Raw genomic sequence first — 17,812 nt, 5'->3', positions numbered from 1 at the left:
TAGGATGGCCTGGTTTTGCCCCTTCCTAGCTGGGTAACCTTGATCAAGCTACTTCTTTGAATTCATTTCCTCTTCAGTCAAAGAAGGGAGATTTAATACCTGCCTGGCAACCCTGCGTTGGAAGGCAGATGAGAAAACCTACAGGTGATCAATAAGTGATAACCAGCATTTTTCTGTGGAAGAGAACCAAGACGAGAGGGGTACAAGTTGCACAAACTCCTTCCCCGCCAACACACACACACACACACACACACACGCACGCGCGCCTTTCTTGCAGACACAGTCAAGAGATCCTGTTAAAATACGTGTCAGATTGTTTGCCACTAGCTGTCTCTGGACTCATCCACATTCCCCCTTGCTCCCCAGGCTCCTTGCTGCAAGAACACACACACACACACACACACACACACACACACACACACCCCACCCACTCCCTGCACTCCTGTCCCAGGGTGTCAGCACTGCCCTGGAGGACATTTCCCCTAGACATCTGCCTGCATGACTTGCCCCCCTCCTCCTTCCCATCTTTTCTCTGAGGCCACCCTGTCAACGAGGTCTCCCTTGCCACTCTGTTTTAAATGGGGTCCTCCACCCTCCTCCTCTCTCTCCCTTGCTTCATTTCCTGCATCACCTGCCTAGCACCTGACAGACCGTGAATGCATTTTGTTGATTATCTCCACTCACAGGGATAGACATTCTTCAAAGTCAAGGTTTTTTGTCTATAATGTTCACATTCACAGTAATCCCCAGTGCTTAGGCATACAAGTAGGGGCTGCGTGTTTATTGAATGGATGCCTGAGTGGAGAGGAGAACTCACATTGGGAGGAGGTACAGGTCAGGGGAGTGAGCCGTGGAATGGAAGACACGGTCGATCTCCTCTTTCTCCAAATGAGGGAGGTGGACTAGACCCCAGGAGACCATAAACCCCTGGGAATTGTGCACATCGGTGGTGAGTTCCCGCCACCAGGCATTGTTTTGGGATGAGGGTACCTGACTTCTTGCAGACATTTAGCAGAGCTAAGCGTCGTCCCTGCTTTCGTGTTTCAGGGTTGGATCTAAAAGGCTCAAATCCTTGCTAAGAACCTACGATACTGACAATTCCATGATCTTATTCTAGTCTCAGCAGTGACCAGTCCTGCTAAGCGATCCTGGCCCCAAAGAGGGGAATGGGAACCAGAGGGGGCCTTGGCAGGGTCAGCGTAATGGGGCAGAGGTACCCATGGGGACATGGGAAGGCACAAAGGAGACTTCTTGCTGCATGTGTGGCTTTCTTCTTCTTATTTGAAGGACAATAGATATATAGCAAGTATGACAAAATTTGAACAATAGTCAGTGCTGGATACTGGGCACAGGGATGTTTATCACAGAGAGCTTTGTACTTTTTCTATATTTCAAAAAACTCACAGATTTGGAGGTGGGCAGAGCAGTCACAGCTCGTGATTAGGCATAGAGAAGTCGTTCCTGGGGGGCTGGAGAGACTTGCACTTTGGGCATTTTTCTGGTGTGTGTGGGGGCAAAGGGGATGGCCAGGGTCTGAGCCCATCCCTGGAGCAGCTGGAGCCCTTTCTTCCCCCCACTTGCTCCCTCTTCTCGGGTCTCAGTTTCCTGCCTTCCTGGGGAGTAGGGAAAGGCTGAGAGGCCCGGTGCTGGGGGTGAAGCTAATTCATTAGTGACGCTTGACAAGGACTGGGTGCCTGCAGTGCCAGCGTGATTCATCAACATGATTGCCCTGCTGCCAGCCTGCGTGGGCCTGGAACACCAGCACATTTTACCTTTACCCACTGAGAAGGGCCTGGTGGGAGGTGAAGTTACATGATTTACTCAGAGCAAGAAAAAGACTCAGAGGAAAAAGAGGGCTGGTCCCATGCGCCCTTAAACCCAGGAAGCTCTGCTAGGCTTGTGCGGGGAGTTGCAGGGGCTCCTGTAGCTCCTGCCACGCCCACAGAGCTCAAGAGGGCTGCCTGGTGCTGGAGTGCCAGCTCCAAGCATGAGCATGTGGTGACTGGGGGTGGGGCTGGTTGGGCTTCCTCCTCCACAGCGAATGTTCCCTTAGGGAAACTGTTTGGGGGGTGGTGGTGGTGGGGGGTGCTCATCCTCTTCCCCAGCAGCCTGGCTGGGTTTTCTTCAGTCTTTTGGTCTCTTCCAAAAAGTTCTCCCAAATGAGTAGAAGAGAGAGTTGACTGGGGTTTAGATGAGGCCCAGAAGGAACCCAGAACCCTCTTCCACCCCAGGTCTGGTGTCTGGGCTCCACTTACTCTCTGCCTGAGTCCCCTGCCTCAGCTCAGAGTCCCACCTTCATTTTGTCAGTGCCCCTCCCAGGACAGGGGTCTGTGGCTGGGTTCCCAGCTCACAACGATACCTGCCTCTGTCTCCCATCACTTGTTTACCCCATGCCTTCTCATTCCTTTATCCGACAAATATATATTGCACATCTGAGCAAAAGAAGTCAGAAACAAGCAATCAAACAAAAGGCACTGAATAATCTCATTTATATGCAATTCAAGCACAGGCAAAACTGATCCATGAGGATAAAGGTCAGACTCACGGTTGCCTCTGAGAGGCGGGGACTGACTGAGGGACGCACACGGGATCTCTGAGTGATGGAAACATTACACGGGCGTTTACATTTGTCAAAACTCATCAAACCGTACACTTACCATCTCAGCATTTCACGGTATATAAAGTTTGTTCCCATTTACAAGATGTTAAAGTTTTTCATTGAATACCTACTAGGGGGTCGCCTGGGTGGCTCAGCGCTTGAGTGTCTGCCTTTGGCTCAGGGCATGATCCCGGAGTCCCGGGATCGAGTCCTACATCGGGGTCCCTGCATGGAGCCTGCTTCTCCCTCTGCCTGTGTCTCTGCCTCTCTGCCTCTCTCATGAATAAATAAATAAAATCTTAAAAAAAAAAAAAAAAAGAATACCTACTAGGTGCCAGACCCTGTGCCTGCCAGGAAGGAGATAAATTTGCCCCCAGGGGAGCTGACGTTCCAGCTTACAAGGGGTTCTCATGCTCACCTTGCATTGGCCGCTGCTCTCTGCCCCTGGGCTGGCCTCCCTCCCTCCCTGCGGTGGGGATGAGAGTGGATGTGGGTCAGAGGTCTGGGTCCTTGCTGCCTGGACAGGGCCAGTTACAGGGTCACGCCCGCCAGGTTCAAGGGGAGGCAGGGTGGAGGGGAGGAGGCACAGAGCCTGCAGATGCTGCTGCCTGGCTCTAACCTGTAGTCGCTGTGTGACCTAAGACAAGTTCCCTAGTCCCTCTCAGGCCACTTTCCCATGTTTCATATGGGACTAATGATGCTCTCCCTGAAGTTTTGGCGAGAGAGTTAAATGCACTGTTTCTGTTTATTGGTGTGGTACATGATTAGGAGCACGAATCCCAGCCACTCACCAGCGAGTGGCCTTGGGCGAGTCAAACCCTCAGAGCCTTAGCTTCTCCACCTTTGACACCGGGGTGATGAGGGTGCCTACCTCGGAGGTGTGCAAGGATTCGGTGCAGCGCTGGGGACCCGGCAGTCCGGGAGTGGCAGGAGAGCAACGAATGGTGGGGGGGGGGGGGGGGGGGGGGCACAGCTGTCGGAGAGACCGTGCGCGACAGAGCTGCAGAAGGACCGCGGTCGTCCTTGGTGGCGCTCAAAGGGGCCCACGCGTCCCGGTCCTCTGCCCGCCGCAGCCTCGCACAGACCAGGAGGGACGAGGCAGGAGACCCGAGGTGGGCGCGCTACGGGGAGCCTGTGGGGCATGGGGGCGGGGCCTGAGGACGGAGCCAGCCCCGCGTCCCTCCCCGCGTCCCCAGATGTGACCACCCCGGAGAGGGCCGGGAAGCAGCGCCGCTCCGAGCCAGCATCGTGAGGTGACCCCGCGGGGACAACGGCGATGAGTGGCCGAGAGCCTCTTCCCTTGGGTCCTCGGTTCCTTGTGACTCGCGGCGCCCGGTCTCCGAACGGCCCGAGGTGCCGGAGGTGTAGACGGCGTCGGGCGTCGGGCGTCGGGCCGGTGCGGGATGCTCAGGGCGCGGACCCCGGTCCCCCCGCGCGCGCCTGCTGCGGGCCGGGCCGGGCCGGGCCGGGGCGGGCGGGGGCGCGGGGACCCCGGGCGGGTGGCACCAGGCCCCGCCCCGCTCTGCCCCCGTCCGCCTCATTGGCGGCCGCACGCGCGTCGGGGGTTGCCAGGGCGACGGGCCGCGGAGCCGCGAGGCGCAGCGAGCCCGAGTCAGTCGCCTGCGGCGGAGGGAGCGGGGGAGGCGGGGGGCGGCGGCGGCGCAGCCCGAGCGGGCGCCTCCTCCCCGCGCGGCCCGGCCCGGCCCCCCTCCCGGCGCAGGCCCAGGCCCAGGCCCAGGCCGGGGCGGGGGGCCCCAGGAGCCCGCGCAGCCTCGGCCCCGTCGGGGCGGCCCGGGGGCGGCCGGGGCGGGGCGGGGCGGGGCGATGCCGGGCGGCGGCCCCGGCCGGGGCCCGTGACCATGGGCGTCGCCGAGTCCACGCCGGACGCGCTGCCGTCGGGCGCGGAGGAGCAGCTGCGCAGCGGCGAGCAGCAGCTGGAGCTGAGCGGGGGGCGGCTGCGGCGGCTGCCCGGCGCCGTGTGCGCGCTGAGCCGCCTGCAGAAGCTCTACGTGAGCGGCACGGGGCTGCGCGAGCTGCCCGAGGAGATCGAGGAGCTGCGCGAGCTGCGCATCCTGGCGCTCGACTCCAACAAGCTGGAGCGCCTGCCCGACGGCCTGTGTCGCCTGCCGCGCCTCACGCGCCTCTACCTGGGCGGCAACCGGCTGCTGGCGCTGCCCGCGGACTTCGCGCAGCTGCAGAGCCTGCGCTGCCTCTGGATCGAGGGCAACTTCCTGCGGCGCTTCCCGCGGCCGCTCCTGCGCCTGGCGGCGCTGCAGTCGCTGCAGATGGGCGACAACCGGCTGCGCGCGCTGCCCGCCGAGCTGCCGCGCATGACGGGCCTGCGCGGCCTGTGGCTCTACGGCAACCGCTTCGAGGAGTTCCCGCCCGCGCTGCTGCGCATGGGCCGCCTGCACATCCTCGACCTGGACCGCAACCGCCTGGGCGGCTTCCCCGACCTGCACCCGCTGCGCGCGCTGCGCGTCTTCTCCTACGACCACAACCCGGTCACCGGGCCCCCGCGCGTCGCCGACACCGTCTTCCTCGTGGGCGAGGGCGCCGTCGAGCGAATGGCCGAGCGCGACGAGCCCACGCCCCGGCCGCCGCCCCGGCGCGCGGCTCGGGCCTTGGAGGACGAGGACGAGGAGGACCTGCTGGGGGGCAGCAGTGGCTCCCGGGCTCTGGGGCCTCCCGCGGGCAGCCGGCCTGCCCTGGAAGCCGCCCCAGGACCGGGCACCTGAGCCCCGAGCTGCGGGCGGTGGACGGGCCGTTGTGGGACCAGGGCTCCGGGAAGGCCCGTGGGCAGCAGACGGACAGGCAGGCCCGGGGAGAACCTTCACGCATTCCTGTCCCCCCCCCCCCGCCCCCCCCCCAGAGACCCAGAGGTCCCGGCTTAGTCCATGCCCTGGGGCTCTGCAGGCTGCTAGAGCCCCTGACGGCACCGTCGAGATGCTGGCTTCCTTCTGGAACCAGGGCACTGTCCGCAGAATCCTCACCCCTGGCTGAGCCCGGATGTCCGGGGCCCCACACCAACCCTCTTCCTCCTGGAGTTTGGATCTCCCAGACCCGTCCTTTCTGGTACAGGAGCCGCTACCTCTGGGGTGGACCACATGCCTGTGGGAGACAGACTTGACCATGGAAGAGGGCCTGGGCCACGCCCCAGTGCCCGGGAAGGAAGTGGGAAACTGGGATTGGGGCCGCAACGCCGAAGCTGCCCTTGCTCCTCCACCGGGCTCATTGCACATACCTCCCTCTCCAGGCATCCTAAAATGTGCTTGGGGGAGGGGGTGCTTGGAAGGGGGGGTCTCCACCGCCCCCCGCCTTTGGTCTGTTCTGTGCTCTTGGCTCATGCCTGGAATCTTGCTGGAACAAGAGCACGCGCTCTCCCTTTCCCACAGCCTGAGCCTTCCAGCTATCAAGTTTGAAAAGAAGCCACTGTGCCTCTAGGGCCTCCTGCTTGGAAGAGAGAGGTTCTCTGCTCTGGGAATCTGCTCCAGAGCCTCCCCCACTGCCTGCACTCTCCATTCCCTTAAATGGACATAGTCAGGGTGGCTGGCACCGCGTGGGGGCATGGGACAAGCCCTGTGTGCCTCCACTCCGTCACCAGGGACAGCCTCAGGGGTGAGGAGTAGGGTGTCGCTCTGCAATTCCCAGGGCCGAATCTTTCCCATCCAAGCAATAACGGGAAGAGGGGGCCAGGGCCAGGGACACTCAGGGACATCATCAGGGGCTGGGGCCCCACATGGTAGTGTTATCTTTAGGAAGGAAAAAAAACAACTGGCTGTAAACATAAATTATATTTCTTGGAGAAAGAATGTGCGTTTCCCACATGCCTGTTTATTTATAAGCCCTGGGAGCACCGGGTCCCATCGCTATGGGGAACCTGCACTTCCCTTGGCACTGCCCTCTGTCCACATGCCCCCGCTCTGGGTCAGGCTGCCCATGGCCAACAGTCGTGTCCTGACTGGGGAACTAGTATCTGTCCTCAGTTACAAATGGCTTTGGCCGCTCGAGCCTAGTCTCCTGTCTCGTTCTCACTTGCTCTGCCTGCCAGGCACCCCTCTCACCCCCTTTTCTGTCCTTTCCAGCTTAATTTGTAGGTTCCCGGCTCTTAATATAATTTGAATCTCCCTCCAGCTGGGCTGACCTTTCAGTCTTCTTTTCACTGGTACACTCCCCACCCCCACCCTCTCGCCATATTTCTATTCTTCCCTCCTTTCGTATCCCTCGCCTGGTTTTCCCTTTTTTTAGTCTCTCCCTCTTTATCTCTTTTTTACTCTGTCGTGGTATTACTTTCTCCCCTGGTGGTTCAGGGGGAAAAAAAATAAAAATTTTAAGAAAAAAATCTAAAGCATCAAGCCTAGAGGCCCATCTCCCATGAGAAGATGGTGCCAGGCCACCATCACCATGGTGACAGGGCTGATGTCATACAAGACCCAAAGGTCAGGTCCAGCCCAGCAGCTCTAGAGGGAGGCTTGGGATGGATCTGGGAGCAGTCGGCTTGCAAGCGAGAGACAAGACCTTGAACAGACAGAAGGAGCTGGTGTGTGGGGAAGTTGGAGGCTGCCTCCTGCTCCAGGAGGACGAGGGGGTCAGGGGCTTGGCTGCAGACCTTATCCCTCCCAGGGTTCCTCAGGTGCCTCTGCTCCCCTTGCTGAAGCTCTGTCAGGGCCCACGGGCCTTCTGGGATCTGGGACCTGGGAGGAAGGAATTCAAGATTTTAAGATCACTCAAGATGGGAACGCAGCAGACCAGAGACTGTCCTCTTGCTCTATAACTCCTACTAGGGCACAGAGGAACTAGCCCTGGGTCCAAACTCAGAAGGCGTGCGTTCCAGTCCTAGTTCTGCTTTTGACCAAGTGACCCTGGGCAAGTCATGGTCCCCTCGGCCTCAGTTTCCCCATCTGCACACACAGCTGTTGGGTTTATTTAGATCTGATGCTACAGCTCAGGACGCCATGGAACCTGGTGTTTGTCTTCCTTCCTTTCAAGCATATCTTAGATGTAGGGGAAATAGGGGTTTGGGAAGAGCCACAGTCGCCCCAGAATAACTGCTGGCCCCAATAGCCCAGATTTCCTTCCTCTCATTGGTGTATTTCCCTGTGCCTCTCCCACTGCTTCTCTTGCCTGAGAACTCTAGGTGGGGCAGACGCCCCGTGAGTACCCCTGGGCCACTTCCAGGAACAGAGGGCCCTGCCTTGCTGCATTGTCAAACACCCTTATCCACAGCCACTCACTAGCCAAGCGGGGGCTGCCAAGGCTGAGTTTCTCTGCAGGGAGAGTCAGAGCCCAATTCCTAGCTTTGCTATTTGCTTGCTCTACCACCAGGAACCAGTTCCTCTTGGAAAATTAGTTTGGTTAAAGTGGCTGTTGATTCCTGGCTTGAGAGCACTATTGAGGGTAGTCTTGGTCTCCATATGGAAACGGAGAGACCAGGGTAGGAAGGGGGCCATTGCCAAGGACAGCTGGGCATCATAGATCCCCTCAGTGCTGAAGACAGCACAGTATTGGGAGTCCCAGCTCACCCCTCATCTAACTGCCTGTGACTGCTCACTTGGCCTTGGGGCAGCAGGAAGAAGGGGAAAAGACTTTTGGGGGATATTTTTAACAGTGGCCCTGTCCATAGTGCCCCAGGTTGTCTGGGGCAGTCAGTGGCAGGTGGGCTTTGGGGGAGGATGCTGAGGAAGCCCTGCAAGAACTGTGTTTGTGCCAGGAAGTTCGGCATCAGAGCAGGAGGGCAGGCAGTAGGGACTGTGATGACAAATGAGCAGAGGCAGCGGCAGGGCTAAGGACAGGCCCAGTGAGGGAAGGGCTTGCTCATCCATGGGGTTCAGGCCGCCTATCCCAGTGCTGAATCCACACCCTGGGAGATCCCCTCTGTCCTAAGCTGATGGTCAGATCTCCATGTGGAATGGGTGGGACCTGCTCTTGCCCTCTCCCAGAGCCTCTCCAGAGCCAGACCTGGCCAGCAGAACAGCAGAGACTGGTGTGTGTGTGCATGTGTGCATCCTTTCTTAACTTTGGTACAGTCACCCCCGGCTCCTGACCCACCCTCTGGGGCTTGGGAACTGGGGGCCCTGCCCAGAAGCACCTGCCTGCCTCCAAAGCCACTATATTGGCTCGCTCAGCCACCTGCCCCAAAGCTTCCTTAAGACACCTGGGCGCTCTTGTTCTGAGGATGGACGTTTATTAGTACACTTGGGTGTGCCACACAGAACATGTATTCAGACAGGGGTCCCTGCCCAGGGGGGCTTACAATCTAAACAAGACACAACACACACACACACATGCACATACACGCAGGACACAGACACTGGGAGCAGGGCATCTTCAAGGGACACGAATAGTCAGGGGAGCCACAGGCTGGGGCATACAGCATGTTCAATCATTGTCTGTTGGGGAGGGAGAGGAGAGCAGGACGTGGCCCAGGATGGCTTTTGGGAAAGCAGTAGGATCCAGGAGGGAATTGCATGAGGCAGAGCACACCAGAGGCCACCAGTCCCAGGCACAGGGAGAGATGGGTAAATCTCTTGGTGAAGGCATGGATGCAGAGAGAGCCAACAAGGTGGAAGAGGGAGAACCAGGCAAAAAGTCCAGGAGGAGCCCCTGGGCAAGGGGCTGCCACATCTGCCAGGCTTGATGTGTGTGTGGGGGGGTCCCTGCTTTCGGGCCTGGCTTTCCAGAGCCATCGTTCCAGAGAGATCCTGAACAGGCATGGGGTGCTCTTCAAACTACTTACCTGACCTTAGGGCTCCCTCTAATCCCTGGGACAGAGATCAGAAGCCCAAAAGAAAAAAAAAAAAAAAAAAAACACCCACCTTTTAACGAACACTGAAGCGGGGTTGTAAGAAATTCATGGGGCAGAAGGGGACAGGGCAGGCAGCCTTAGGTGGGGGTACCTGGTGCAGGGCAGGGAAGCAGTTGCCCACCCCAGGTGCTGGAAAGCAGGGGTGCAATGGCCCCCTTTGCTCTGGCGGGGGGCAAGGGCAGTGGGGGGACACATGGTAACAGAGGTGCGGTTGTTCCTTTTGTGTCTGCGACAAATTAGCACCTTCCTTCTAAAGTACCCTGAGAGCTGCCAGGCCTCAGCTTCCCCCCAGGCTGTGTGTAGGGTGGCAAGGGAATGGTTATTGCTCTTTCAAGAACTAAGGACACTGGTCCCAGGAGAAGGACATTACTTGCCCGGGACCACAGTGGCTAGAGAAGGAAGACACCAGGGCCCAGTTTCTTCAGACTGGGATTTGACCATGGCCTCTTTGGAGTCGGAAAGACTTTTCTAATCCTACAGGATTAAATCAGAAAAGGGTGGAGAGAAGCCAAAGATCCGGCCAACAGACCCGGAGCTCTTTCTTTGTCCCCACAAGGACCAGGAAGGAGACACTGCTCTGAAACCACGATGGGCCAGCCAGCAATCAGAGGGAGGTCGGGAAGGTGGAGGATCCCGCTTTGGATTGTCTGACCTGCCTTGGAGGGTTGTGATGGTCCCCTGGGAACCAGGAGGTAATGCTGGGCTGGGTGAACCAGAGGGTCTCAAGGAGACTCCACTCCCGACAAGCCTCACTTCAGGCCTGATCAGGATGGATGTATGGCTGCTCTCCTGATTTCTGGGCAGTTGGTGGGTTCAGATTCTCGATCTGAGCATAGGCTGGAAGCTCAGGGAGAGCCTTATCACCAGTGAACCCAAATCCCAAAGGTGACAAGGGGGAGACTCAGTCCCAGGCTCCCCATCCCCCTCACGCCACTGCCTCTTCCCCTGGGAGGTGAGGTAGGACTGGGGCCCGCAGAGGAAACAGCCGAGGCCCTACTTTTTCACGATCCTTTATTGATCAGAACGGGCCCTGCCACAAAAAGCAGGGCCCATTCCCACAAAAATATGATTTTGCAAAGAGGAAATCTTGCTGGCTTAGAGGGTGCATGTGGTGGAAAAATTTCGTATGGTTCTTTTTTTCCTTTTTTTTTTTTTTTTGTCCTGTTTTTCTTCATTTCTCTTTGCTGCATTTTTTTTTTCTCGTCATAGTGGGTTTCTGCCTATCTGTCTCTCTCTCTCTCTCTCTCTTTTTTTTAATAAAACACTTGCACTCAAGGACTCCAACACAATACAAACAGCGGCCACCAACCCCCACCCCTGGGGCCCCAGCCAGGCTGGGGGCTCTGAAGGCCCCCTTGGCTTTTTTTGTGGCTGTTTTCCTTGTCCCTTCCCTGGCGTCTGGCGCCAGTGGGCAGGTGCGGGGTCCTGTGGCAGGTGGAATTTGTACAGCAGTTATGTAGGGAGACGGTCACAAGAAAGGATACCTGAACAGGATAACAGCTAAGTCTGGGGCGCCCACAAAGACAGCAGATGACGCTCATGAAGGGGCCTGGGACACAGTGAAGAAGAGATAGATGGGCCCAGGCCAGCCTCGGCTATCCCTGGAGACTGCAGGGGGAGGGGCAGGCAGGCCTTGCTTTCCGGCTACAGTAATAATACTTTGCTCCCGGGTAGCACCTTCACAGTCCTCCTGCCAAACCCCCAGGTCAGGTGACGGCGGCCTCACAACCTCCCCTGTGAGGTAGGTGAAGTATTATTACCATCATTTTACAGATGGGGAAACTGAGGCCCTGCGAGTGTGGGTGATCTGCCCACGGTCCTGGGCCGGTGGCAGGGCTTCCGTGCCCTCCCCCCAGCCTCAAGCTCCCCATCCCTGTTCTCCTGCAGCTGTAGCCCGCCCCCGCCCTCACGCCTACCGCCCCTCCCGTGCCACCCGCTGCCCCTCCGGCCCTGCTGCCTCTCCCTGGCCTCGCGGCATCGCATCTGGACGTTGGGAAGACGCAGGCGGGCGGGGCTCACCAGCGCGCCCGGGTGGTCCGAGGGGAGCAGGCCCCGCCCCCGAAGGTGCTCTCCGCATACGATTGGCCGAGAGCTGGGGGGCGGGGCTCGGAAAAGGGGGATGCGGTTGCCCCCGTCGCAGGTTGGTTGGTTGGTTCGATCCCCGCCCCCCTCGCGCTCTGCCTGGGGCAGGGGGACACCGGGCGGGGCTGGCACCACGTGGTGGAGGGACACAGGGTCTGGGGGGGCGAGGAGGTGACAGAGCCCTCGTCTTGCAAGGCCTCCCGCAGCCCCCCTGGTCACTTGCACACAACGTGGAGCGCTGCCCTCCCGTCGCGCTGGGGCTGGTCGCCAGCCCGCCCAGTGGCCCCGCAGCTGGTGCATCTTCAACAAAGGTACAATGCAGAGAGATTGGGGCTTACAAGGACTGTGGCTGACTCCTTGCTTTACCAGGGCACTCTTCAATCTACACAGCGACTCCCCCACTCTGGATGCTCCTCCAGACCCTCTGGGGAGGGGACGCGCGCAGGCGTGGGGGATCCAGTGTAAGCCGTGTTGGTGCGCGCAGCTCCTGCGGGCAAAGGGCTCCCAAGTCCCAGGCTTTGGCGATGCTCCAAGCGGGGGCCCTAGCCAGGGAGCCCCTGGGGCCGGGCCCACCCGGGACGCGGCCGTGGACGTGGTGTCCGGCGCCACCCGGCGGCCAGTGCCGGGAGGGTCGGCCCCGCGCGGTGTCAACGCCCGCGCCCCGCGGGGGGCGGAGCGGCCGAGCAGGGATTACCCCAACCTGCTGTCCCCAAGGGGAGGCCAGCTCTCGTCCCTTCCCCCCTTCCCGGCTGACGCAGAGAAGCCACAGCGGCTTTGTGCGGGGCAACCTCCCACTTTGCACAATCTGGACTTTCCCCTGCTTCCTTTGCCTGAACTGAGGGGCAGAAGGCGCTGCTCCCAGGAGATGGGAGGGGGGTCGGGAAAGCTGGGCTACAGACCCCCACCTCAAACGGAAGGGACGGCGTGTGAGCACAGGGGTGGCAGAGGTCTGCACAGACAGGGAAGCAGCCTCCTGGGAAGCAGGGAGAACGCTGCCAGCTGGGCTGGGATCTGAGATCTGGGGAGGCTGAGGGCGTCTGGATGGATGGGTGTGTTAAGGGAAGAGAGCTAGTGGGGGCTTGGGACCCCTGAGGAGGAAGAGAGGGGGCCCTGGTGGATTGTGATACGCCCAGTAGGTGCTGAAGAGGTGTGAAATGATGTTCAAGAGATGAAATCAATGGACAAGGCGCTCCTGGAGAACTTGGAGCAGAGAAGGGCGTGGGGTGGAGGTGGCAGGAGGCAGCTCCAGGGTTTGCTCCCCTTCCCCCACCCCACCTTTCCCCTCCCACCCCGCACCCACCTCTCCTTGCCTACCCCCAGCCCTGTGCGTTGACCTCTCTCAGCCTCCTGCCCCACCCCACTTTACGAAAGCCTGCACTCTCTGCACTGCGGACCCCAGGAGGACAGGGAAAGTGTGCCCCCACCCCCATACACACATGTGCACACACATGCACACGCGCGTGCACGCGCACACACACACACAAACGGTGGACACGACGCCAAGTACACACGTTGCAGCTCCAGGACCCTGGAGCGGGCTATATACTATCCTTGGCATTCAGGGCCCAGCCAGCACCTGAAACTGCCCTGGGATGGGCCTCTCCCATCCATGCTGGGGCCAAACGCCTCAGCCTCCCCTCTCCTGGGCCCACATCGGGAACTAGGGAGAGGGCAGCTTCTCTCCACTCCAGGCGCTGCCTTAAAGAAAACGGGGGACTATGCCCACCTGGCGGGTCTCTGGAGGGATCTGCCCATCTGCCTCTTTGGCCTTCACACTCTCCCCCACTTCTTTAGTATCAGCAAGTTAGGAAGGCAAGGGGCAAAGCAGGAAAATGGCTCCCAGAGCCCCTCCCCCAGAGCTGGACTGGTGGAGGATGAGGCTGGTACTTCCTTGAAATGGGGCCCAACCGACTCCTGGGACCCCTCCCTGGCCAAGCCCTCAGGGTCCTCCCTTCACCTATGGTGGGGGGCCAGGCCAGGCATTGTGCATAAAGTGGTGGGGGCATGATGGGGACCCAGGCCCTCAGCCCCCTGGGCCTCCCTTGGCCCCACTTAGGCCTTGAGCTGGTGCCACTGGGCCACCGGCTGCCGGGGACGGGCAATCATGTCCTTCCAGTGCTTCACCTCCCCGGGCCCGCTCTTCCATGACAGGTAGATCTAGGGAGAAAGGGAAGAGCAGGGTATCAGTGTCGATCTCAGAGGCATTGTCCCCCACCCCCACCAGGGGGTGACATGCCATCTCCTCTGCCTGCATCTTAAGATCAGGATCACGGGGACCAAGGAGCCTCCACCAACAGTGACAACCTACCCTCGGAGGTTCCCTCCTCCTTTCTCCTCGCCAGCCTGACCTATTTTCCTTGCTGTGCTTCCCTCTGGGAGCCTGGGCATGCCTGGCCATTTCTCCTTAGATTCCTGACCTGTTCTGAGGTGGGTGTGGAGGCAGTTAATCCCATGCCCTTTCCTGCCCTGTTGGCCACCATCTACCTCTTCTCACTTTCAATTGCACCCACTTCCTCACCACTTAGTGAGGTGAGGGCTTTATATACTCATAAAGGTCAAGGCTTACTGAAGTCGGGGCTTTATATACACAGATCACTGAATCCTTACCTGTGAGGCAGTTGTATTATCCCCATTTTACAGCTGGAGAAATGAAGGTGCAGAGAGTGAACAGACTCACCTACAGTCATGGAAGTTATAAGTGGTACCGAGGAATTTACATCTAGGCCTTTCTGGCTCTATACTACAAGTCTGTGCCTTCTGGCTTGTTTTAGGGGCTTCGCAGCCTCGTGGAGCTGTGTGCTAGCTGACCCCAGCCTCGTGACTTATAAGCACTGGGCTCCCAAAGCTACCCAGGCCAAAGTGAGAACCAATCCTTCTCCACCTTGGCTCAGTCAGCCGAAGGTAGGACAGTTTCAGAAGGAGCTATAATTGGTATCTCAAGAACACCCAACACCAAAAGGCCAGGCTTCAAAAGAGCTTCGTGGGGTGCCTGGGTGGCTCAGTGGCTGAGTGTCTGCCTTTGGCTCAGGTCGTGATCCCGCTGGTACTAGAATCAAATCCTGCATCGGGCTCCCTGTATGGAGCCTGCTTCTCCCTCTGCCTGTGTCTCTGCCTTTCTCTCTGCATCTCTCATGAATAAAAAAAATAGAATATTAAAAAAAAAAAGAGCTTCAAAGTAGATATGATTACTTGGCCCTTGGCCTGAGCTGGTCAAGGAGGGGGCTTAGTAGGCTGCAGGCTTGCTTGGAACACATGACCCTGCTGGGGTATGGATGATGCTGCCTTGAGGAAGGGTGCTACTGCTGCTACTTGTGCCCATAGGTTGGCCATCATATTCCCTGGCCCTTGCTATCCTCTTTGAGGTCAGCTGCTTCCCTGGACCCCAGTAGCTAAGTTCTCTATCTCCATCTGAGAGTTGTCTCCATCTTGGCCCTCTTCCCCTGTGGGGGCCCAGGTCACTCTTTCTTGTTTATCCCATACAGGGCCATGCCCCAGGTAATGTGAATTTTTTCCTCACATGCTCCTGGTGTCCACCCTTCCCCTTCACGTCATCTGCCCTTCCACCTATCCTGATCACTGTTCTGCACTGCTCCTGGCCAAAGCTCTGTGCCCCAATGGACAAACATGCCCTTAGTAGGAATGCCTCAAAAATTACTTTCATTATAATGGCAGCTCACATATACATGCTTTAAGCGCTGTGCTAAGCACTGATTCCCAAGCCCAAACTCTCGACACTAAACCATAAAAGAACATGGGGACAGACATTTCAAAGTAGAGAAACAGAGGGGTTTATGTCACAGAATCACATCCTGGAAAAGCTCAAGGCCAGATATGGACTTTTTTTTTTTTTTTTTGTGAGTATATGAGGAGAGGTCACTTCCTACAAGGAGAACATCCATGGATCTCAGGCAATGCAATTGTTACACCACTCTGTGAAGGGCTATAGGGTCAGTACTACTGGCTCCATTTTACAAGTGGAGACTCTGGAGGTCAGGGAGACACATGACTTGCCCAAAGTCACACACCATTTAGCAGCACATGAGGTGAGAACTGAAGCCTGGTCTTTGGAGCCTGACTGCAGCTCTCGACTCTGCTCCACATAGCTCACCCTCTGAAGCTGGGACCTGGGTAACACTGCTCTGTGGTCCTTATCCTGCCTGAGGGTCCTGTCCAGAACACTCCTTTTGCAGGGATCCAGGGCACTTCTTTCTCCCACTTCCTCCCTTCCATGCCCTTCCAGTGATCTGTCCTGTGCTGACCAACCCACAGTCAGACACTTGGGGAAGGTTTTGTCCTGTCCCCTCATTTTTGGATGAAATGGAGGCCCAGAGAGGGGAAGGGACTGGCACTTACCTCTCCCACTGCCCATCCCCGAGCTCACCTGCTACCCCTGCTGCTCCTTGTGAGGACAGGTGTGTCGCCCCACCCTCCAGGCCCCTACCTTGCCAATAACGTCATTGCGGCTAAGCTTGTCCTTGTCCATGACGGTGATGATGATGGTCGTCTCCCTCAGCTTCTCTGTGGGTATATCGAAGGCAAAAGACTCGTTGAAGATGGGGTTCAGGTTCCTCTTCATTGTCACCGTCTTCTTCTTCTCCACCCGCTTGTCCTTGTACATCAGCCACACCTTCACGTAGGGGTCTGGGGGATGGGCAGGAGACAGGTCAGAGGGACAGTGAGGGGGCTCCCCAGGAGAGGCTGCTGGGGCAGGAGGGACTGTGTGCTTTCCCTGGAGGGTGAGGAAAGCCCCAAGCAGCAAGGAGAGGCATCTGAGGGACCAGTGCAAACTGGAAGCAAGCTTGGCCATCACCCAGGTGCCCTACTGTGGACACAAACAAGGACACAGAGCCCCACAGAGGCCTGATCTGGCCCAAGGTCATGGATGAGAAGTGTCCAGGCTGGCGCTGGAGCCCAGGTCTCTCCTTCTCCTTGATTCTGGTCAGGACAGAGTCCAAGATGATACAGACCCTAAGGGTTCTCCCATGGGGGCCACCTAGGACTCTAGGGTAGAGGAGCTGAGCCCAGAGGTAGGGGTGAGAGGGCTGGGATGAGTGCCACAGCTCAGACCCTGCTCCCACATCCAGCATGATCCTTGTGTTCCCACAGTCTCCCCGGTCCATCCACCCTCTGTGTTGAGAGGCCTCAGCACCTGATGTGCCCCCGATGTCCATGGCTTTGAGGTTCCGAGCTTTGATGATGTTCACGATGATGGAGTTGGCAGAGGGGTTGTAGCAGAGAGATAAGAGCAGCTCCCCTCGGCTCCCCTGTGGGGGACAAGGTTGGGGGTAAGCCTGGGCCATGGGGAGAGGTGCTCCCCCCTCTTGCCTTGGCTCCCCACGGGATCCGTGTGGGGACTAGGGGAGGGAGGTCAGTTAGAGAACTCTGTGACTGGCCCCACTGCCCCAGGGCCCTCCCTGCTGTGGCCTGGCAGCTCACCCACCCCCATCTGTCACTTCCATCACACCTGGTGTCCCCTCATCTAGCAGCCTTGTGCACCCTCCCATGGGGCCCCTGCTCCCTGAACAGAGTGCCAGGTCCTTCTCACAGCTCAGGCTATTCTCCCCCGGTGCCAGCACCCAGTGCTGAGACCGAGGCTACAGGTGGACTAGGACCAGATCTGCCAGCCCCACCCCACCAGCCCCCACACCAGGGGCCCGCAAGAAGGGCCTTACACTCCCATCGCTGCATGGCTTCAGATCCTTCCAGAAGGTCTGCATCTGGGTCAGGTCCACCTTGTTGAGAGGGATGGACACCTCCCCAATGGGGTCATTGCGGCTGAACCGGTCATAGTCCAGGACCTGGAGGTAGAGGACCCTCTGCACCACCTTCTCGTAGGGGAAACCTGGGAGACAGACAGCATGGATGAAGAGGGGACAGAGGGGCCACATGGGGTCCAAGCAGGTCCGCGCTCCAGGGCAGGAAGTCCCTGAGACCGAGAGGGCTGGCCCTGTGCCTGCCTGCCGTCCCCTCACCGAGGCACAGCACACGATTGCTGAATTCAGACCTTCCTGAAGCTCAGCAAGACCTGTCACTGTCCCATTTGTCCCTCTTAACAATTCTCCAGGTGGACAGCACCTTGTACATTTTACAGGTGAGGAGATGGCACCTCAGGTGGCTTACATCACTGGCCAGAAATCTCCTGGCTAATAAAGAGAAGACCAGGGACTGGTTATGCACTCGTTTGTCACATGTCTGTCTTGGTGGCCAGGGCAGTGGCCCCTCTCTCCCTGGGCAGCCCTGCCACTGCCACTCATCCAGGGACAAGCCTGGGCAAGTGGCCCTGTCTGAGATGGCCACGACTGCCAGAAAGCAAGCCCTAGGAGGAC

At 58.5% G+C, this 17,812-nt stretch overlaps 2 protein-coding genes across 8 annotated transcripts in view; one reads left to right on the top strand and one right to left on the bottom strand.

The window, feature by feature from the left end:
• The first annotated feature begins 4,422 nt into the window (after positions 1-4,422).
• On the top strand, positions 4,423-11,053 carry LRRC10B (leucine rich repeat containing 10B). Its single transcript, XM_049096533.1, has one exon. The coding sequence runs from the start codon at positions 4,459-4,461 to the stop codon at positions 5,335-5,337; it is 879 nt and encodes a 292-aa protein (XP_048952490.1). The 5' UTR covers positions 4,423-4,458; the 3' UTR covers positions 5,338-11,053.
• SYT7 (synaptotagmin 7) overlaps positions 10,399-17,812 on the bottom strand; it is a 61,397-nt gene continuing 53,983 nt past the window's right edge. For all 7 annotated transcript variants that reach the window (XM_025445674.3, XM_025445679.3, XM_025445676.3 and 4 more), the window contains 4 exons: positions 17,159-17,328; positions 16,636-16,750; positions 15,928-16,127; positions 10,399-13,643 (listed from right to left, as the gene is read on the bottom strand). In XM_025445674.3, the coding sequence (XP_025301459.1) occupies positions 13,539-13,643; positions 15,928-16,127; positions 16,636-16,750; positions 17,159-17,328 (590 nt within the window). In that variant the 3' untranslated portion in view covers positions 10,399-13,538. The remainder of the gene's footprint in view (positions 13,644-15,927; positions 16,128-16,635; positions 16,751-17,158; positions 17,329-17,812) is intronic.

This window comes from Canis lupus, chromosome 18 (assembly GCF_003254725.2).
Source record: "Canis lupus dingo isolate Sandy chromosome 18, ASM325472v2, whole genome shotgun sequence".
NCBI classification, from domain to species: Eukaryota; Metazoa; Chordata; class Mammalia; order Carnivora; family Canidae; genus Canis; species Canis lupus.
This window is presented reverse-complemented; position numbering and strand designations above follow the sequence as displayed.